Genomic DNA, 22,708 nt, shown 5'->3' on the forward strand with positions numbered 1-22,708 from the left:
TTACAGCAGATCTGAAGAAGCCTCTGACTGAAGACACTCTGTTGTTGTAGAACAGTCTGATGAAGAGGATGCTCAGGGTTCTCCATAATGTTCTTCATTTTATGCATTTTATGCTTATCCTTTATGACAGCATCTCCTGTCAGTCAGAGGATGATGCTTCAACCTGTTGCTTCTAAACACAATCTGATAGAACCTGGTCCTGGTCAGATGTGACCGGTCTGCTGTAGACCTCTCACCCTGTGGTATCAGTGCTGCCCCCTGCTGCCAGGTTCGTTCCTTCACACCATTTCACCACCTCTCATCTGAAGGGTTTTCTTTCTGCTGATCTCAGATCTGTTTTAGAGCCGTTGTCTCCATCTGGTGATCACCTAGAGTTAGTACATCTCAAACCATCGCTATGGTAACCAGCAGCAACGAACATCAACTCCACCATGCAGCTTTTAGTTTTAGTCTTTAATTTGTTCAGCTCAGAAAGTGTTTCAGTCTGTTTAGAAGAAAATAATGTTAAGAAAACAGAACAAAAGGTCACAGTTTAGTAAGAAGAGCCTACAGGTTCTTCTCAGCTATTAAACACAAATCACATCATCATCTGGGGTCTCTCTGGTCTGCTGAAGTGGCAACTTCTTTAATGGTTGGATGAATATGTCTTCAACTGGTCGGGTTCCAAGGTCTTCAACCTGAGGAGACAGAAGATCATCACGAAGCTCTGAATCAATCCATACCAGATCCTGAATGTCTTAATCCATCTAAACATGGTTCCTATCCAGCCCTACTGATCATGGCAACAGGTCACCATCAGGTTCCAGCAATGAGAACGGATGTAAAACCGTTCAGACTGACTTTTGTAGGTGTTCCTCGCAAAACGTAGTCAGGTGCTCCATCTCAGAGTGGAAGAAGGTCTGCAACACAAACAGGGAAACAATCCTTCAATTGGAACCGAGGTTCATACCGAAACAACTGACAATATTTCTGTTTCAATAGCGAAGAACATATGAGGAGAACCCTCCTCCACTGAGTCAATCATGCAAAGTTCAGAAGAGAACTAGCAGCAGATGGGTTGCTGTTAGAAAGAACTACTGAGAAAACTCCACCAGATGATGATGAGGTCTAAAACGCAGACATTGATGAGAAGAAAGGTCAGAATTTCCGAAATGCAGATGCATTTCAGTTTTTATAGTCAGAGGAACCCCAGCTGAGTTCTTCTCATCTGTGGACCATCTGAAGATGATCACAAATTCAGCCCCACCATCCCTTCTTTAAAACTGAACTTGACTGAAGGTTGAACTCAAAAAACAAGTTCAGGCAGAACTAAAGGTTCAGATCTAAACTGTTAGAACAGAATCTGAGATAGATCAGTAAATCTGCTACTAATGAGCAGAACTGCAGGGATACAGAATGTTCTGGTGCCAAATCCAAACCAACCTCAGCCTGAGAAGGCAGGTAAAAAGATGGCTCTACATTGACATCATCCTGGAAGAGTCTCTGATCAGAAGATGAAGGACAGGTGAGGGTCTTAGGAGTGGGTACAGAAGGAGGCTTGCTCCAAACTCAAGCAAAAGATCATCCATAAGCTAAAAATGTTTCATGGTGTGGAACATGAAGTTTGGCTGGATGACTCTTTGACCCATCCGTGTCCATGGCTAACTTACAGATCGGCGAAGTTGCCATGGATGCAGGGGAAGACAATAGAGAGATGTTTGCCAGCATCAGCTTGGTATCTTGTCCCATGAACTATGTGGATATTTCACCTACATGATGATGTCAAATATCAAGGTGGCTTCATAAACCCAAGGTTGGTAGCTTAACAAGCCTGTCTGCGGTCCAGATCAGTCTCCAGGTGAAGCTTTATGAGGAGGAGAAACAGAAAACATCTGCAGGCTGTTGAGATGCCAAATCCTGATTTTTCCTTCACAAAATGGTTCCTCAGAATCTCAGTTCCTAATGTCTGGAGGAACCCAGTGATAAACGAGTGTTTCTAACAAATCTGAGATCCAATCCTGACACCCTCACCTGTTGTTATCAGAGGATTCTTATCTGTAGTAATACTGTGTCTCTGTGTGTCAGTACCAGGATCTGAGAATTTATGGTGTTCAGATTTATGGAGTTTTCTTCCAGTTGCTTCAGCTGATCCACGATGCTGTTTTCAAACTGCTGCAGCAACAACAACCTGTACAAATACACACACCCACAAACACGAGATCATTTGTGTGCTAACAGGTGTGTGGAAGTAGGTGCTGCCTGTGTTAATGAACAGGTGTGTGGAAGTGGGCGGTGCCTGTGTTAATGAACAGGTATGTGGAAGTGGGCGGTGCCTGTGTTTATGAACAGGTATGTGGAAGTGGGCAGTGCCTGTGTTTATGAACAGGTGTGTGGAAGTGGGCGGTGCCTGTGTTAATGAACAGGTATGTGGAAGTGGGCGGTGCCTGTGTTTATGAACAGGTATGTGGAAGTGGGCGGTGCCTGTGTTAATGAACAGGTGTGTGGAAGTAGGTGCTGCCTGTGTTAATGAACAGGTGTGTGGAAGTAGGTGCTGCCTGTGTTTATGAACAGGTGTGTGGAAGTGGGCGGTGCCTGTGTTAATGAACAGGTGTGTGGAAGTAGGTGCTGCCTGTGTTAATGAACAGGTGTGTGGAAGTAGGTGCTGCCTGTGTTTATGAACAGGAGAGTGGAAGTGGGCGGTGCCTGTGTTAATGAACAGGTGTGTGGAAGTAGGTGCTGCCTGTGTTAATGAACAGGTGTGTGGAAGTAGGTGCTGCCTGTGTTTATGAACAGGTGTGTGGAAGTGGGCGGTGCCTGTGTTAATGAACAGGTGTGTGGAAGTGGGCGGTGCCTGTGTTTATGAACAGGTATGTGGAAGTGGGCGGTGCCTGTGTTAATGAACAGGTGTGTGGAAGTAGGTGCTGCCTGTGTTAATGAACAGGTGTGTGGAAGTAGGTGCTGCCTGTGTTTATGAACAGGTGTGTGGAAGTGGGCGGTGCCTGTGTTAATGAACAGGTGTGTGGAAGTAGGTGCTGCCTGTGTTAATGAACAGGTGTGTGGAAGTAGGTGCTGCCTGTGTTAATGAACAGGTGTGTGGAAGTGGGCGGTGCCTGTGTTTATGAACAGGTGTGTGGAAGTGGGCGGTGCCTGTGTTAATGAACAGGTGTGTGGAAGTAGGTGCTGCCTGTGTTAATGAACAGGTGTGTGGAAGTGGGCGGTGCCTGTGTTAATGAACAGGTGTGTGGAAGTAGGTGCTGCCTGTGTTAATGAACAGGTGTGTGGAAGTGGGTGCTGCCTGTGTTTATGAACAGGTGTGTGGAAGTGGGCAGTGCCTGTGTTAATGAACAGGTGTGTGGAAGTAGGTGCTGCCTGTGTTAATGAACAGGTGTGTGGAAGTAGGTGCTGCCTGTGTTTATGAACAGGTGTGTGGAAGTGGGCGGTGCCTGTGTTAATGAACAGGTGTGTGGAAGTGGGCGGTGCCTGTGTTAATGAACAGGTGTGTGGAAGTAGGTGCTGCCTGTGTTAATGAACAGGTGTGTGGAAGTAGGTGCTGCCTGTGTTTATGAACAGGTGTGTGGAAGTGGACGGTGCCTGTGTTTATGAACAGGTATGTGGAAGTAGGTGCTGCCTGTGTTAATGAACAGGTGTGTGGAAGTAGGTGCTGCCTGTGTTTATGAACAGGTGTGTGGAAGTAGGTGCTGCCTGTGTTAATGAACAGGTGTGTGGAAGTAGGTGCTGCCTGTGTTAATGAACAGGTGTGTGGAAGTAGGTGCTGCCTGTGTTTATGAACAGGTGTGTGGAAGTAGGTGCTGCCTGTGTTAATGAACAGGTATGTGGAAGTGGGCGGTGCCTGTGTTTATGAACAGGTGTGTGGAAGTGGACGGTGCCTGTGTTTATGAACAGGTATGTGGAAGTAGGTGCTGCCTGTGTTTATGAACAGGTGTGTGGAAGTGGACGGTGCCTGTGTTTATGAACAGGTATGTGGAAGTAGGTGCTGCCTGTGTTAATGAACAGGTGTGTGGAAGTAGGTGCTGCCTGTGTTAATGAACAGGTGTGTGGAAGTAGGTGCTGCCTGTGTTAATGAACAGGTATGTGGAAGTGGGCAGTGCCTGTGTTTATGAACAGGTATGTGGAAGTAGGTGCTGCCTGTGTTAATGAACAGGTATGTGGAAGTGGGCAGTGCCTGTGTTAATGAACAGGTGTGTGGAAGTAGGTGCTGCCTGTGTTAATGAACAGGTGTGTGGAAGTAGGTGCTGCCTGTGTTTATGAACAGGTGTGTGGAAGTGGGCGGTGCCTGTGTTAATGAACAGGTGTGTGGAAGTAGGTGCTGCCTGTGTTAATGAACAGGTGTGTGGAAGTAGGTGCTGCCTGTGTTTATGAACAGGTGTGTGGAAGTGGGCGGTGCCTGTGTTAATGAACAGGTGTGTGGAAGTGGGTGCTGCCTGTGTTAATGAACAGGTGTGTGGAAGTAGGTGCTGCCTGTGTTAATGAACAGGTGTGTGGAAGTAGGTGCTGCCTGTGTTTATGAACAGGTGTGTGGAAGTGGACGGTGCCTGTGTTAATGAACAGGTGTGTGGAAGTGGGTGCTGCCTGTGTTAATGAACAGGTGTGTGGAAGTAGGTGCTGCCTGTGTTTATGAACAGGTGTGTGGAAGTGGGCAGTGCCTGTGTTAATGAACAGGTGTGTGGAAGTGGGTGCTGCCTGTGTTAATGAACAGGTGTGTGGAAGTAGGTGCTGCCTGTGTTTATAAACAGGTGTGTGGAAGTAGGTGCTGTGCCTGTGTTAATGAACAGGTGTGTGGAAGTGCTTTTTTATGTTTGATGTCCATATTACCTGTGCTGATGGACATCTGTGAGCAGGGAGGACACATGTTGCTGACAGTGTTTTAGAGATCCTAGAACCTCAGCTTGGACTTTCTGCCAGCAGCCCTGAAAACATGGTTTTTAATTTATATAATTTACCTTCTGACTTTAGAAGTTATTAATATTTTAAACCATGGCCAATAATCAATAATCAGGTGACCACGTGTGTCTACAGACTATGAAGTGTTGCTCCAGCTGGGTTTTGAAGGACTTGAATGTAGAAGTGATGTCAGATGTCAGGTGTGACTCTGGCTCTGCCTTTTCCCTTGTCAGATTTGGCCACACCCCATCAGTGTGAAGAACCTCCTCAGCCGCTTGCTCCACCCCTTTAAGTAAGCAGCCCGATGAGCATCAGATTAGTAAAACAAACTAAAAAATCTCAACTTGCAAATTGAAATACCTCTTATTGGTGAGCAAGACTCCTCACAGGTTTGCCGAGGCTCCGCTTTCCTCTTGTGGGGTGTTACGCCCTCCGTCTGGTCTGACAGGTAGCCTTTATTTTAGACAAAATGTTGAGTATTCTGGTGATTCCAATGAATGGAACTGGCCTTCATCACTTGTCTACAATAAGCAGGAAAAACTGCGCAATGCAGCAAACTACACCAAACATGACTCATTTAGGAGTGACTTTAACTTTGTTTTATCTTTGATTTCATTTCAATGCGTTTTACTAGTGCAGTGTTCATTCAGATAAAGGTGAATGAACAGGTGAAACCTGAATCTGCAGCTTCCCTCTTCCTCAGACCTTCCTGCAGAAAAACGGAAGACAGGTAAAAACAACAGAAAACATCTCAGGTTGAAATCACGTCAAAAACAGGAAATTAACCTTCTCAGAGGGAGAGCTCCTTCCTACAAGCCCTTCAGTCAGATCCTGCGTTATCTGAAGCTCCGCCCCCTGTGGATCACCTGATGGTGGCCGTTTGAGGTTCGACAGGTGAACTTCTGACACGTCACTGTCAGTGGGATCAAACTGTGACAGAAAACTAGCTGAAAGCAAAAACCTTAGTGAGATTCTCTCTGATGGATCAAAAGACTGCAATAGTTGACTGCCTGGTTCTGACCGCCTGGTTCGTCTTAACGGTTGACTCACAGCTGAATTTAGGAGTGGAGTTTTGGATCCGATCAAACAGAATTTCGGTTTGGTTTGTGGCTGCAGCCTAAAAAACAAAAGATCGTGCTTGGAAAGCATATAAGTGATGATTTTGTTTGTGTCAGTGTTACCTTCAGTGAGGAGGAATCGTCCTCGCTGCTCGGAGACGACAGCGGTAAAACTACGGACAGACAGAAAGCTGTTGGGATGCTGCTGATTGGTTAAATACAGATGTTGGTCATGTGACTGCTCAGGGTTCATTTGTGTCATTGTTGCCATTTTTTCTCCAATCCAAAAGCTAAATTTATAATAGAGTGAAAACCGTGGAAGGTTGATGTTCAGAGTGATGTTGGAGGAGGTCTCCTGCAGTAATAATACTAAAGTTGTGATGAAGCTGGATCTCATCAATACGTCCATATTTAAAGTGAAGTTTGTTGGTCAGCAGTTAAACTGGGTCGAGGTTGTCAGCAGAACTTCACTCACTCTTCAGCTGGCTCTTGCTTGGTGGTTTCTTGCGGCTGTAGGACCGACCCATATGTTTGTCCACAGAGGGGGAGGCCTGGACTGCTCCACCTGCACCTGTTGAACTCACTTCTTTCTGAAGTCAAATCACCAACAAAGTTATTTAGATGAATGATGAAGCTTCACCTCACTGATGCAGACAACACAGCCAGCAGTGACCAGCAGGTGGCACTGTTCCCACAGTGGGAAACACAAACATGGCAACAGCTGTGCTGAAAATAAATGTTTAGGTACTTTGAAGACTCTCCCTGCAGCCTCCTCCAGCTCTCTGTGGTGTTCAGTGTTGAAGGTCAGCTCCACCATGTGACCTCTGATATTCAGGTGCATGATGGGATTGATCAGGCTGACGCCGAGGACCGTCTCTGCCAAGGAGCATGACGGGTGAAAATACAAACCGATCCAAATTGTTAATTAAAACAACCTGGTGTAAAACAGCTATTGTCTCTGATCTAGCTGTTCTAGTTCTGTGATTTTAATCCAGGTCACAGAAACATCATCATTCTCTGAGCTGCTGTCAAAGTTATGAAGAAACCACCAAACTGACTTTGCCATCATGGTGAAACTGCATAGACAACACTGCCCCCAGAAGGACACTATGTCCTACAACACCAGAGTGATCTGCTCTTACAAACTTGTGATTCTAGATGTTTCATGAAGAACTTCATTAACTGATCCCCAGGTCTGAAAAGATGAGGTTCTTATGAGACAGACTGATGTTCTTACCGTTGTGTTTGACCTGCAGATTGTAATAATCCACATCCTCCTTCAGCAGGTGGATGGACCCCCACAGGAAACCCTGACAAACAGAACACGGATCAGAACAGCCTGTGCCTTCTGACTTGTCTGAAGGCACATCCACCATAAAGACCTCACACTTCCGAGTTTCATTAATGTTCCCCATCAGTACCTCAGAGGACTCTGTGGTTCCCATACAGTCAGTTCAGAACCCGACACAGTAGTGTCTCGGAAGGGTTCTGTTTACAGTTGCAGTAAAACCTGTAAATGGTTCTGCTTAGTGCTACACTAGAACCTGTTCTAGTACAAGGATCTGTGTGGCACTACAGTAGAACCTGTTGTTTAAAAAGGTAAATTAGGAACCAACCTGAGGATCATCAATGAAAAAGCTCACACATCCTGAACCCAGATTAAAATCAATCCAGAACACGTCCAGTTTGTCATCTTTGGGTCGAAACAACTGCAGGCGAAAGATGATGGAATGTGCTGTGGTGGGTTCAAAGTTCTGGTTCTGATGATTGGACCGTTAGAGGGATAATTAAAAGCTGTACCTGAGTGGAGCCGAGGAACGCTTGCAGGCAGGGGAAGGTGTAAACTCTGATGGACAGAACCGAACATGATCCAGAAGTGAATGAGAACTGTTCTGAAACCAAATATGCTCACACAGTCCAGAAATCCTTGGCTAATGTCCAACAGTAACGCAGAAATATTCAAATTAATTCATAAAGATCTAGTCCAACAAATATTTAGATAAAAGAATAAAAATAATCCAAAAATGAGGAGAAAGATACAGATTTGTGTTATAGGATGTTGACAGGGTGTCACCTCCTCTGGTCTCCGTGGTAACAGTTAACAAAGTTTAGGAAACGTCTGCAGTCCTGCAGACAAACACAGGTGTAGATCAGAAACAGATAGAACAGGTGTCCACAACGACCAGGTGAGTTACTCACCACCTCAAAGTCAGCATCTCTGATGTCACAGAAGGCGGAGCTGATGTCACTGCTGGAGAACCATTGATTGGCTCTCTGCTCACGCTCTCTGCGTGGCGTCAGGCGACAGAGCGCCTCTGATAGGCTGACCTGCAACTCGTAGTCTGAAACAAAGAAAAACATGGAGGCTTCATTTCTATTTCTGTGTTTTAACGCCTGATAACTCCTGCTGAGAACCAGCCGTGGCTATAAACACTGTGATGCAGCCATCAGATTGTTTCCGGGGTAATGATCTATGTTTGCTGTCCCTGTCAAATAAACAAATCAATAATCCAGAGTTTCCTGAAATTTGTGAATGTGGTCTGGACCTTATCCAGGCTTTCTGAATGACTCTGGCTGCTTCTCGCCCCTGATCATTTATTTGCCGTTAAGCCTCTTAAGTCTTCCCGTTCAAAGAGAAAACAGCTACTCAGCTCAAGGGATGAGCTTATTTGTCCACACAGAAGAACACAGCAGAGGTTCTCTAAGGACAGACCCCTTCAGAGAGTGTGGGGTGATGAGATGAAGTGGTTACACACCTGACAGGTACGTCAGTGTTTTGTTCAGGTATAGACAGAAGGTCAGGAAAGTTCAGCACACACCAAGACTCCCAGAGGAACATGGGACAGTGGTCCATATTTCTACCAGAGAAACATCCAGAACTTCCGAACATCTAACAACACAGTCCTAAGGTTTTACAGGTGGATTAAACTCACCTCCAACTGTCAGAACTGCAACTGCCACCTGAGACCTATCAGATGGGTAGACAGGTAGACAGACAGGTAGACAGAGACAGGCATGCCAACAGGTGAATTAGCATTTATAAACTCAAAGAACAATGAATACATTAGAATTACTGTGCCATACAGTATCTGGGTCTGGTTCTGGTCATTCTGGATCAGTCTCCTCTGTTGTCGGCTCAGGGACTCCAGGATGCTGTTGAAGGTTCTGATGGCCTGAAACCAAAGAAGTGGTTCATGGTTCCCAGACAGCAAACTGTTGGACAACAGCAGGAAGGAAGTGTGATCCGCAATGAAATTGAGTGGTTGCCATGGTTACCTCAAGTCTCAGTGGGAAGGGAACTTCTGCTCCCAGACACAGGTGGGCCAGGTGAAGCAGAAGCACAGACAGCTGACCAGCTGAAGGAGGCAACAGAGGTTAGACGGTAAAACCAGGAGATGGACAGAAATAAAGGTATGAAACAGAAAGAGACCAAACTGACCTGGAAGAGAAGCTCGACCCAGAAGCTGAGAGACAAAGAGTCCACAGATCAGATTCACAGACTTCATCATACAGCTTTTAGAACTATTTCTGGTCCACAGGCACAGATCTGACCATCTTTAATTGCCAACAACAGAAAGGTTTAAAACTGTGGCGGAACATAACACCTCTGTGAGGAATATATGAGTGTGTCTTTCTGAGAGGAGGACAAAAATGGAGCTCCAGTCTTCATTTTGTACAATTTTAAGAATCTCTGAGTCCTTAACAGCTTCAAACATCAGACAGGTGAGTCCAGCAGCAGTGCACCCTCCACAAGAACAGAGAAGATACAGGTCCTTCTCAAAATATTAGCATATTGTGATAAAGTTCATTATTTTCCATAATGTCATGATGAAAATTTAACATTCATATATTTTAGATTCATTGCACACTAACTGAAATATTTCAGGTCTTTTATTGTCTTAATAGTGGATGATTTTGGCATACAGCTCATGAAAACCCAAAATTCCTATCTCACAAAATTAGCATATCATTAAAAGGGTCTCTAAACGAGCTATGAACCTAATCATCTGAATCAACGAGTTAACTCTAAACACCTGCAAAAGATTCCTGAGGCCTTTAAAACTCCCAGCCTGGTTCATCACTCAAAACCCCAATCATGGGTAAGACTGCCGACCTGACTGCTGTCCAGAAGGCCACTATTGACACCCTCAAGCAAGAGGGTAAGACACAGAAAGACATTTCTGAACAAATAGGCTGTTCCCAGAGTGCTGTATCAAGGCACCTCAGTGGGAAGTCTGTGGGAAGGAAAAAGTGTGGCAGAAAACGCTGCACAACAAGAAGAGGTGACCGGACCCTGAAGAAGATTGTGAAGAAGGGCTGATTCCAGACCTTGGGGGACCTGCGGAAGCAGTGGACTGAGTCTGGAGTAGAAACATCCAGAGCCACCGTGCACAGGCGTGTGCAGGAAATGGGCTACAGGTGCCGCATTCCCCAGGTCAAGCCACTTTTGAACCAGAAACAGCGGCAGAAGCGCCTGACCTGGGCTACAGAGAAGCAGCACTGGACTGTTAATCAGTGGTCCAAAGTACTTTTTTCGGATGAAAGCTAATTCTGCATGTCATTCGGAAATCAAGGTGCCAGAGTCTGGAGAAAGACTGGGGAGAAGGAAATGCCAAAATGCCAGAAGTCCAGTGTCAAGTACCCACAGTCAGTGATGGTCTGGGGTGCCGTGTCAGCTGCTGGTGTTGGTCCACTGTGTTTTATCAAGGGCAGGGTCAATGCAGCTAGCTATCAGGAGATTTTGGAGCACTTCATGCTTCCATCTGCTGAAAAGCTTTATGGAGATGAAGATTTCATTTTTCAGCACGACCTGGCACCTGCTCACAGTGCCAAAACCACTGGTAAATGGTTTACTGACCATGGTATCACTGTGCTCAATTGGCCTGCCAACTCTCCTGACCTGAACCCCATAGAGAATCTGTGGGATATTGTGAAGAGAACAGTTGAGAGACTCAAGACCCAACACTCTGGATGAGCTAAAGGCCGCTATCGAAGCATCCTGGGCCTCCATAAGACCTCAGCAGTGCCACAGGCTGATTGCCTCCATGCCACGCCGCATTGAAGCAGTCATTTCTGCAAAAGGATTCCCGACCAAGTATTGAGTGCATAATTGTACATGATTATTTGAAGGTTGACGTTTTTTGTATTAAAAACACTTTTCTTTTATTGGTCGGATGAAATATGCTAATTTTGTGAGATAGGAATTTTGGGTTTTCATGAGCTGTATGCCAAAATCATCCGTATTAAGACAATAAAAGACCTGAAATATTTCAGTTAGTGTGCAATGAATCTAAAATATATGAATGTTACATTTTCATCATGACATTATGGAAAATAATGAACTTTATCACAATATGCTAATTTTTTGAGAAGGACCTGTAGAACGGTTCCTTTCCTCAAGGCTGTAAGAGCACAATTTACAAATCATAAACCAGAACCTAAAGGCCGAAAGAAAATGGACTCATCAGCTTTCTGAATGACGTGCAGGTAGGGGGCGCTGTAGTTAACATCCTAAACCAGCTGATCACACATAAAATCAGCTGTTCAGACAAACAAACATTTCCCCAAAACACACCAAACAAAACTGCCATTAAACAGCGGGTTTGGTTCTGACATTTATTAACGGTCCTTCCAGCGTCTGCAGGAGGAGGGAACAGGCAGAGAGCAGCAGCCGTAATCAGACTGCCTTCATCGGGTCAAACGGGTGGAAGACCTGCTGAATCCATGCAGCACGAAGATCCAACATCCAACCTAAAACTAACTTCACCGCGGTCAGAAGTCCGTGGTTCTGGGCTTCCTGGTCCTCATTATTGCCATGGCTGAGACAAGAACTTCCTCATAAATCCAAAAATGTTCTTCAGGCAAACCCTGGAGCTTCACCATCCAGACAGCGGCATCTCTCCTCTCTGTTTCTCCTGCCGCCCCTCCTCACATCAGAACGTCTGAGCCTTATTCTGGTTCTGGCTGGGCTGTGGCCAGGCCACCTAAACAGAGGCAGTGGAAAAGGGCCAATAGAGACGTCCCCCTGCAGCATGCTTCAGTCTAGTAACCATGCCCACCTCATATTTCTGACCAATCACACGCTGTGGGACACTACACAAGAAAAACATGCCTGCCTGCAGTGTCTGGCCTCCTACTGTGACCTCCATCTTCAGCCTCACTGCAACTCCCCAGCTTTTCAATCCCATAAACTGGTCACAGCTACTGCAGACATCCAGGAGAACATCTGCTCCCTTCACAATAAAATGAAGGAGATTTTCTGTCGCAGCGACCAGCAAACCATCTGCTATCTGTGCTCTGTGGATGAACATAAAGGCCATGACGCCATCTTGGCTGCAGCAGAGAGGACCAAGGGGCAGCAAAAGCTCAGACCAAGATGGCAAAACATCCAGCAGAGAATCCAGGACAGAGAGAAGGACCTGGAGCTGCTTCAGAAGCAGGGAGATGCCATCAACAGCTCTGCTTATAACACAGTGAAGAACATCCAAATTATGTTCAACCAACTGCGGCAGCTCTTAGTTGAAAGAAGCGGTGATGTGCAGCAGCAGATCAGATTCCATCAGGAAACCGAAGTAAGTCGGATTAAAGAGCTTCAGCAGACAGTGCAGCAGGAGATCTCAGAGCTGACCAGGAGGGATAAAGAGCCGGCGAACCGAGGACCACACCTAGTTTCTACGCAGGAACCCTTTACTGATTTCACTCGGTTCATCTAAACACCCAACCATCAACATCCATTCTCTAAACTACTTTAATGAGATGATGGCTGCTCTCACAGAGCTAAATAAGAAACTGCAGGACACCCTGAGACAGGAATGGACCAGGGTCTCCATGACTAAAGCAGATGTTGCACTGACACCAGTCCAGTCAGAGATTTTACCATCACCACAAGCTACACTTTCAAGAGAAGGCTCCATGGAATTACCCCCCACAATTCACCTGAAACCAGAGACGTCCAAGGTTTCAACATCAGCGGTTTCCCCAACCCTAGCTGACTCCAAGATCTTACCAACACCTTCAGCTTACTCCAACTCGAAAATATCCAATATTGTGCCAACAGCACCGATTTACATATCTTCAAGTCAGTCTAAGACTTTAAAGCCAACATACCCAACACCAGATGGGTCTCGGATGTCAGTTGCCGGAGGTTACCCTCAGAAGGACTCTGAGGTTTTGTAACCAGTGTACCAAACACCAGATAAGTCCACAGTTTTGTCTCCACCAGTTGACCCAACATCAAAAGAATCAAGTATTATACCAACAGCTCCAATTTACACATCGAGTGAGCCCAACACTTCACAACCAGTTTACCCAGCACCGAATGGGTCTAAGGTGTCTCCACCAAGAGGTTCTCTGCCAAATACTTCCCATGTCTCATCGCCAGCAGCTCATCCCACATCAGATCAATCCAAAGGTCCATCATCAGACCTGACAAAGGGCAAGAACACATTTACACCACCACTCGACATGTTCAAGAGTTTACCACCACCTGCACTTAATCAACCACCAGAAAAGCCCAAGACAACAACAGAGATCTTACCATATGCATGTCAGATCACCTTGGATCCAAACACGGCAAATAAACAGCTGGTACTATCTGGGCAGAACAAGATAGTGAAACGAGAAAAGAAAAAGCAGTCATACTCCAACCATTCACGGATTCACAGGCCGGTTTCAGGTTCTGAGCAGAGAAGGTCTGACTGGACGTTATTGGGAGGTGGAGTGGAATGGGATTGTTTCTGTGGCAGTTGCATACAAACACATTATCAGAACAGGAGGTACCAGTGGATTTGGAGATAATAAGATGTCCTGGGCTTTAAACTGTCACAATAATAAATACATACATGATGGAAGTGGCATTGTCCTCTTGGGACCTCAGTCTTCTAGGATAGGAGTGTACCTGGATCATGACGCAGGGGTTCTGTCTTTCTACAGCATCTCTACAACCATGGCCATACTGCACAGAGTCCAGACTACATTCACTCAGCCTCTACATACTGGAATCTGTGCTGGTTCAGGATCATTCCAGCCAATCAAAGCACACAGTTTCTTTCAACATCTTCTCTTAAATGTGACAAAAATAACCTGTTCAAACATTTATGGAGAACAAACAGTGTATGAAACATAGCTGCACACGCTCAGTCTGAGTAAAACCAGTACCAGTACCAGTACCAGTACCAGCCACCATCAGCTGATGAGCAGCAGCATAATTAAAGGGTCCAGCCACGGTGCGGACAGAACCTGAGACAGTTGCTTTCTCTCTGCAGAACGTCCAGAACACTGAGGGAACATTGTTCTTTCTTTATGTTACTGATGATACATGAATGTACCTATTAGATTATATATTCTCTGATTGTTGTTGCAGGGTTTCTGCAAGTAGGAAATAAAAATATTTATCTGCATAAATAAAGTTTGCAGCTGTTGTTACTCTAAAGATGAGAGATGAATGAAGCGCACAAGGAAAGAACAATGATTGGATTGCTTTAAATTTAACATTCAAAAGCATTTAATGCCCGGAGTTACTGGATGTCCACACATAACCAGGAGCTTCCTGCAGAGGGTAAAAGGGAACCTATCGGTGGTCTGAGCAGCCCTGAATCTGTAAAAACAAACAGAAAACAGATCCAGATGTTCAGCCCTACCTGCACCTGTGTGAGTATTCCTGAACTGTACTCAATGTTGGCAATGATTGGGTGACATCATCACAAAAGGACAGGCAGGTGTGAGTCGGTCAGTTTTAACGTTTCAATTTTTTCTGTTCAAATGTCTTGCAGAGTAAACCAGCGTGAAAACAAATCATTTTCTCCTGAGATCAGCTTCCAAGGAAGTAGTTAGGAAGTACACTGGAAGGATTTAGGAGGTACAGAGGAAGTAGGAGTCAGGAAATACAGAGGAAGGAAGGATTTGGTAGGTACACAGCTGCAGGACAACTTCCAGTGGCTGAAGCCAACCAAAGACATTCAACTCTTTAACACAAAGCCTATTTGCAGATGGAAAACACCTGGGTCAGCTGGACCAGTGACATGATGGATGTTCAATGCACCATGTACCACAACAGATCTGATGACGCAGCTGACAGGTGAGCGGTTTCAGCCTCAGCTGCAACAGGCGATGGTGAGGTCGTCAGACCGAAAGTGAACACTGACGACTGATTGTCTGCCGGGACACTGAGCTGAAAGACGTGTGACATAAATGGCTCCGAACTTCACTTCCCAACATGCTGCTCACCAGGAAGTAGTTGAAGAACTCCTCAGTGAGGCTCAGCAGGGGGGTGGAGCCTTTCTGGAGATTGGAGGTCAGCAGGTCGTGAACAGCTTTGAACCACAACATCACCTAAACAACAACAACAAGGTAACAGTAGTCCAGAGGAGATCCAACCAATCAGATTACTGATCACCAATTACCTTAGCTGTCAGGCCGAGGCTGACCAGAGTCTGCAAGTCGTCATCGTTCTCTGACAGAATCGACAAAGATTTCAAGACGATCAGAACCCTGCAGAACCTGCTGCTGCGCAGTTCCTGAAACAAAAGCAATAAGCATTAACAAACAAAAGCTGCAATCAAACAAACAATAGGTGCAGTAGATTTCAGTAGATGCACATCTACTCAAATAAACAGCTGCATGGCTCCAGTTCGTCTCTTAGCTGTGTCCTACTCTCTTCCTCTCCTTCACTCCCTCACTCTGTCCAGATGAACAAGGACAGTGGTCTTCGGACACCAGACTGGTCACCCTGATGGGAACGTTCTGCCACCAACAGGATCTTTGGATCCCCTACAGTGGGTGATCTTTCTCATAAGGTCTGAGCTCAGAAATCCTGTTTGAACCTGCCTGGTTTGGTCACCAGGCAGGTAACCATGCTGGTCAAACCCCCACCACAGGCCCAACCTCATTCCAGGTTCCACTGGAACCATGGCAGCCCAGACTCACTGCATCTTGGTTGATCTGCTGCATCACAATCAGCGAAGGACACAGAGCAGCAGACGTTGCTGTTACCTTGTTAACCAGGTGGTGCAGCCTGGTGAGGGTGGAGCTGTTCAGTCCTTCATAGTGAAGCAGAGAAACGAGTCGAGACGAGTCTCCACGAAGCAGGCAGTCATCCATCTGAAGCTCAAACTGAGTCAGAAACACAGATTATCTACAATTAATGTGTTCACATCAGTTTAGATCCAGGATGAAACCAGTTTAACTCACACAGAATGGACACACTGCAGAGAAACAGCTTTATCGTAGTTAATCTGGTTGAATCTGTTTTAATCCTGAATCACGCAGACTGGACACATTGCAGAGTTTAGTTTATTTCACACAAAATGAAAAAGAAAAAAAAACCAGAGAGGCAGAAAACAATAAAAGTAATAAAAGTAAAAAACAAAGTGGCTGGATTAATTCAGTCAGACTAGACGTACTGCAGGCTGACAGCAGGGGGCGCTGCCTACCAGAAAATAACAAGAGCTTTGGTCTTAATGCAGTTAAACTGAAATCTGTCCATTATTGATCCGGCTGACATCGTGTACGATCTTTCGGTTACTGACAAACAGGAACGTTCTGTTAAGGTTCCAGATGACTCTGGAGTAATCCTTATGGGCCGGCCTGCTTCCTTCAGTCCACCAGAGTCTTCAGCACCTGGAAGATGGTTTGCCTCCTCTGGCTGGTGCACTGACACTCAGAGGAGTTTACCTGCTTCAGGTGGGTTTTTTATATCAATGAAACAATCAGTTTCCTAAGTTATCATCCCTCCGGTGCTGACAAGGACCGCAAACTGAACTTAGAGTGTTTTTGCTGGGAACCAGTTTAAACTGTCACCAGATTGATGTCATGGTTCCTGTTTATTAAAGTCACGTTAAACTTTCTTCCTTCCACAAACCCTGCAGCCTGGTACTCTCTCTTCTCTGCTGGTAAACATGTGATTTAATTAAACTGGTTAAATTAGTTCACAACAGAACCCTGTAACAGTGAGTTGTTTTAAACCTGCTGGTTAATGATGTCATCACAATGAGGACTCCAGTTTATCAACGCAGCTGGATGATCTCCTGTGTTCTGACAAAACGTCTACAGCACCAACATGTTCCTTAAAGTCCAGAACGACCGATGGTGAGGTTCTAAAGAGGAAGAACCATCATCAGAGTCCACCATCACTCTGAACTAGAGGGTGACACGGGAGTGGATTTTCTCTCCTGTCCCATCCTAATCCCAGGCCAGCATAACAAAAAAAATCCTGTCCCGTCCCACTCCTGGTAAATTGACTCCCGTCCCGCTCCCATTTAGAAAGACTCCCACTCCTGTGCCACTCCCATTTTAGTTTTCTTCATTTAGTCTTTTGGTAATTTCTTTCTTTGAAGGACCAGTTAGGTCCCTGTTTTTAGCTGTAGTAAAGGCCAGTTAAAGTAAAAATAATAATAATGAAGAAATAATAAAATATTAAACAAGGAAACAGACCATGTCTATCTTAGCTGAATAAACAAAATGTACATAGTTGTATTTTACTCATTTATTAAGTGATTGTTTCCTTTGAACAATGACATCACTTTTATGCTTCAAGTTGCTGAAACGAAAGAAAAATGCACCTAGTAAGAGAACTGTACTTGTTGAACAAAAGTATAAAAAGACAAAACCTTCATAATTTAGAAACTGTACCTCAATGGTTCACAGCCCTGGTCCTCAGGGACCCCTTCTCTGCAAGTTTTAGATGTTTGTCTGCTCCAGAACACCTGATTTACATTCTGACATGACCTCCTATACAGGCATCAAGAATGGAGGGTCAAACTGGACAAATTTAATACAATAAAATCATCATTAAATAAATAAATGTTGTGAATGTCCCATAAGTGAAGTAAATGTAACATGAAAGAAATGTAACATTAAATGTGCCATTAAATTAAAGGTACCATTTATTTATTTAATACATCATTAGAAACAATAAATGTACCATTATATCATGAAATGGACTATTATGCAATTAAATGTGCCACTGAATAATTAAGTATAATTTTAAAGACGACATGACGTAATTAGTGGTAAACTTAATATTTAATGATGTATTAAATAAATTGTACATTTAATGGTACATTCAATTTTGTTCTATTTCACAACATATTTATTTTATATCTTCCCTTGATGAAGTCTTTCTATACGGAGCCCGCGAGGTGACAAGGGGGGATTGTTTTCTCTTTTGTGTCCCCACGCAATAGTCTTTGCGTTATTTCGCAATACTTTGTGGGATAGTTTCCAAACCAGATAACTGCAAAAATGAAACAAACACTACACCCGTTTTGAAATTTATTGAGTTTTATTTTGAAATCAGCCTTAAATAAAATTATCTTCAAATCAGACTAAAAGACAGTTTTTATCCACAAGCTGTCAAACAAACTACTGAACAATAAAACTGCACGAAACCACATCTGTGACACTTTATTTCCTTATTACTGCTGCATGATGGGTACTTTTTTTTGCACGCCATTAGTTTTTGTTTTTATCGTGATTTGAACGGTTCTTCTTATCCTAAACATTTTATCGCATTGTTTACTGCATGTTAACCTGCATATGACAAATAAACCATATCAATGACATATCAGTGTTTGTTTTATGAGCAGTTTATCGTCTGTGCTGTTGCTCCAAAATGACGAACGCAAAAGTATTGCGTGGAGACGCAAAATAAATAAATTTCCCCATGTCCCCTCACGGGCTTCCGTACCTTACTTCTTAAATCTTTAGAGCACATGCAGCAATTTTGTTGGTCAGATGAGACTTTATGGTACTTTTGGTTTGATGAATGAAGAGATGCAGGACTGATTTAATCCAGAATCTGTTTTACAAGTGTCCCTTAATCACTGGTGAACTTGATTACGACTAAACACGTTTTACAAGCAGCAGACCGTGTTAAAACCGCTACATTCAACTCTCCTGAAGTTCGGTAATACAGGTCCTTCTCAAAATATTAGCATAATGTGATAAAGTTCATTATTTTCCATAATGTCATGATGAAAATTTAACATTCATATATTTTAGATTCATTGCACACTAACTGAAATATTTCAGGTCTTTTATTGTCTTAATACGGATGATTTTGGCATACAGCTCATGAAAACCCAAAATTCCTATCTCACAAAATTAGCATATTTCATCCGACCAATAAAAGAAAAGTGTTTTTAATACAAAAAACGTCAACCTTCAAATAATCATGTACAGTTATGCACTCAATACTTGGTCGGGAATCCTTTGGCAGAAATGACTGCTTCAATGCGGCGTGGCATGGAGGCAATCAGCCTGTGGCACTGCTGAGGTCTTATGGAGGCCCAGGATGCTTCGATAGCGGCCTTTAGCTCATCCAGAGTGTTGGGTCTTGAGTCTCTCAACGTTCTCTTCACAATATCCCACAGATTCTCTATGGGGTTCAGGTCAGGAGAGTTGGCAGGCCAATTGAGCACAGTGATACCATGGTCAGTAAACCATTTACCAGTGGTTTTGGCACTGTGAGCAGGTGCCAGGTCGTGCTGAAAAATGAAATCTTCATCTCCATAAAGCTTTTCAGCAGATGGAAGCATGAAGTGCTCCAAAATCTCCTGATAGCTAGCTGCATTGACCCTGCCCTTGATAAAACACAGTGGACCAACACCAGCAGCTGACACGGCACCCCAGACCATCACTGACTGTGGGTACTTGACACTGGACTTCTGGCATTTTGGCATTTCCTTCTCCCCAGTCTTCCTCCAGACTCTGGCACCTTGATTTCAGAATGACATGCAGAATTTGCTTTCATCCGAAAAAAGTACTTTGGACCACTGAGCAACAGTCCAGTGCTGCTTCTCTGTAGCCCAGGTCAGGCGCTTCTGCCGCTGTTTCTGGTTCAAAAGTGGCTTGACCTGGGGAATGCGGCACCTGTAGCCCATTTCCTGCACACGCCTGTGCACGGTGGCTCTGGATGTTTCTACTCCAGACTCAGTCCACTGCTTCCGCAGGTCCCCCAAGGTCTAGAATCGGCCCTTCTCTACAATCTTCCTCAGGGTCCGGTCACCTCTTCTCGTTGTCCAGTGTTTTCTGCCACACTTTTTCCTTCCCACAGACTTCCCACTGAGGTGCCTTGATACAGCACTCTGGGAACAGCCTATTTGTTCAGAAATGTCTTTCTGTGTCTTACCCTCTTGCTTGAGGGTGTCAATAGTGGCCTTCTGGACAGCAGTCAGGTCGGCAGTCTTACCCATGATTGGGGTTTTGAGTGATGAACCAGGCTGGGAGTTTTAAAGGCCTCAGGAATCTTTTGCAGGTGTTTAGAGTTAACTCGTTGATTCAGATGATTAGGTTCATAGCTCGTTTAGAGACCCTTTTAATGATATGCTAATTTTGTGAGATAGGAATTTTGGGTTTTCATGAGCTGTATGCCAAAATCATCTGTATTAAGACAATAAAAGACCTTAAATATTTCAGTTAGTGTGCAATGAATCTAAAATATATGAATGTTACATTTTCATCATGACATTATGGAAAATAATGAACTTTATCACAATATGCTAATATTTTGAGAAGGACCTGTAGTTGTGACTTTCCTGTCAGCTCTATGAGTTTAATAAATAAGTCCTTACTTCTGACTTTACGTTACAAATCCAATTTTACCACGTCCAGTTCTCCACCTGCGTTTGTTCCCTCCATCCTGAACCCAGGTGGAAAACACCGAGCAGAAGCACTGTTGGCTTGTGGGTCGTGTAGTTCGTTTGACTCACATTATAGTTTAGGCTTCTTGGAAAAAAACTACACAATGGCAGCATCGATTCAAGTTTTTTTTTCTTAAAGTTTATAACAAAGTCTCAGTTTTACATTTCCAAAGACAATTGATCCTAGTTTATTTCCCTCCTATTAGCTCCCGCTCCCGTCTGGTCCAGTTCATTTTTTATCCTGTACCGTCCCAATCACGTGATCTTTACCGACGCCGTCTCCCGTCCCGCGAGATTCCTGTGACCTGTGGGAGTCCCGAAAAAATGTCAGCCTCTACTCTGAACCTCCTGAAAACACATTCAGAACCTACAAGGCAACCCTCCTGATAGACCACACACGTTTAGTGTTCTAACCTGGAAACAGTCTTCATATTAAAGGTTTTATCTCCAAGCTAAGAACGTGATCCACATGACCCAAACAGAACCATCCCGGCCTCCCATAGAACGTTTTAATGAACACAGATGTTCTACTGACAGGAGTACTAGAACCAGAGTATCTTGTCATCACACCTGAAGGAGAACATCAAAGTTCACCTTTCTGATCAACTGGTACTGAAGCCATTCAGTCCAACAAAAGAGCAACAAGAGAGAGGCATGCTGGGTATTTTACTTGGGAACGTCATGACCTGCAGATATGAATCAGTCAGTTTGATCGGGGCTGACATTTAATCCTGTTTTATCATGAAGCTTGTGTGTGGTTTCTAGAGTTTCAGGATTGGTTTAACCGGCGTTTTCTAAGAACCTTTCGTTCACCTTCAATCTGAGTTAATGCTGAACAGCCTCTAGGTAGAACCTGATGTTCTCATTGGTTAGCCTGTCCACTTGGAAGTGTGACGTTTCTCCTGATCTGCACCTTTTCCATTTAAATGCAGGCAACAAATATTAGCTTAGCGATTAGCCTAGCTGCCAACCCTTAGCTCCACTCCAATAAAAAGATATTTTTAGGTTTTTGCTTCACGTCAAACATCATAGAAAATGTTTCAGTTTGTTAGAACTCGTCCTCCACCGTGTTGGAACCATCTATGGTTCCTAAGGCACCAAATCACAGCTGATGCTTTCTAGACTCTGAAGTCCAACAAGACAACCAGAGTTCTTTCAGACGTCCATTTCAGAACTTCGTGGTCAGAACATGTTTCATGGTATTTCACCGGATCAACTGACTGGTAGAATTAAAGTTTGGAACATTGCTGTAGAAAAAAAGGTTAGAGGTTATTTTCATCTTATTAAAATGGTTTTTACTCTCAAGTGTTCCCTCCAATCTGAACTGTTATTGTGAGCCTTCAGGTAATGTCCTCATAGTTCCTGTAAGGTTCCACTGTCCAACTTTTAGGAACCATCACTAAACGTTCACCAACTCCAGAAAATAAGCAACCTTCAGGGAACCTTTGAGGAACCAAGGGAGCCTCCCAAAAGTTTCTAGAAAGGTATTCAGATGTAGGCCACCTGTGATGTTGGGGTGGAACACCTAAACTAGAAACCAGGGGGCGACACAGAGACGAATGTGAGTCATGGACAACAAGAACCGGTCTACTGGGCCAAAAAGTGACATCTACGTGAATAATCAGACAGAGAGATAAATTAAAACAGGAATTAATCAACGTTGCAGATCAGTAAAGGGTCTCTGGCCAGGAGACTCTTCACCAGCTTTTTCACTACAGAGAAATCTCCGTGAACGACTTTTAAAGGTTGCAATGTTTGAGCTGCTGGAAACCTTAAGAGAACGTTCCCTGAAACTCAGAGTTGGTAGATTCCTGAAACCTCAGCAGTGAAACTTGAACCCATCATAAAACTTCATCTGATCAGGAGAAAACTGATGATTTACCATCCCGCGCGTCAGTCTCCGCTCCATGTATTCAGTGTGTCGGGGCCGCGCACGCAGCTGCACACAATAAAATCATCAGCCTCGGGGCCGCGCACCAGAGGAGATAAAATAGTTCCAGCCGAGCGGAGGAATATCTGAACACCGGCGAAAAACGTTCTGATCCGATGCTATACCTATAAATACTGCAAATAACCTAGATACTACTTTCAGTAAATACTGCAAATAACATGGGTACCACCTTCAGTAAA

The 22,708-nt window shown here is 44.4% G+C and overlaps 1 protein-coding gene across 3 annotated transcripts; it reads right to left on the reverse strand.

Moving 5' to 3' along the window:
* Window positions 1-434: 434 nt before the first annotated feature.
* Window positions 435-22,555, reverse strand: LOC124857974 (synaptonemal complex protein 2-like). Of its 3 annotated transcripts, none has more exons than XM_047349623.1 (25): window positions 22,461-22,555; window positions 15,930-16,049; window positions 15,341-15,454; window positions 15,165-15,269; window positions 9,379-9,403; window positions 9,216-9,295; window positions 9,024-9,112; window positions 8,873-8,907; window positions 8,139-8,281; window positions 8,014-8,066; window positions 7,740-7,785; window positions 7,556-7,648; window positions 7,177-7,249; window positions 6,688-6,815; window positions 6,415-6,529; window positions 6,063-6,112; window positions 5,932-5,998; window positions 5,668-5,828; window positions 5,557-5,590; window positions 5,242-5,334; window positions 5,019-5,167; window positions 4,813-4,907; window positions 2,068-2,167; window positions 841-899; window positions 435-677 (listed from the first exon to the last, which is right to left on the reverse strand). In XM_047349623.1, the coding sequence occupies exons 1-25, from the start codon at window positions 22,485-22,487 to the stop codon at window positions 626-628; spliced, it is 2,106 nt and encodes a 701-aa protein (XP_047205579.1). In that variant the 5' UTR covers window positions 22,488-22,555; the 3' UTR covers window positions 435-625. The 3 variants fall into 3 exon arrangements, with proteins under 3 accessions (XP_047205579.1, XP_047205580.1, XP_047205581.1); XM_047349624.1 differs by lacking the exon at window positions 22,461-22,555 and adding an exon at window positions 17,568-17,587; XM_047349625.1 differs by lacking the exon at window positions 5,932-5,998 and having other exon boundaries at window positions 5,668-5,811.
* Between the last annotated feature and the right edge of the window lie 153 nt (window positions 22,556-22,708).

The sequence above is a fragment of the Girardinichthys multiradiatus genome, chromosome 21 (assembly GCF_021462225.1).
Source record: "Girardinichthys multiradiatus isolate DD_20200921_A chromosome 21, DD_fGirMul_XY1, whole genome shotgun sequence".
Classification (NCBI taxonomy): Eukaryota; Metazoa; Chordata; class Actinopteri; order Cyprinodontiformes; family Goodeidae; genus Girardinichthys; species Girardinichthys multiradiatus.

Bases quoted from the DNA above. Each gene is read 5' to 3' on its own strand.
- LOC124857974 (XM_047349623.1), bottom strand. From the start codon at position 22,487: ATGGAGCGGAGACTGACGCGCGGGATG. The intron at 8,067-8,138 runs GTGAGTAACTCA...GTTTGTCTGCAG, and splicing joins GAGATGCTGACTTTGAGGTG to GACTGCAGACGTTTCCTAAA. The intron at 6,530-6,687 runs GTACCTAAACAT...ATTTGACTTCAG, and splicing joins CTGCAGGGAGAGTCTTCAAA to AAAGAAGTGAGTTCAACAGG.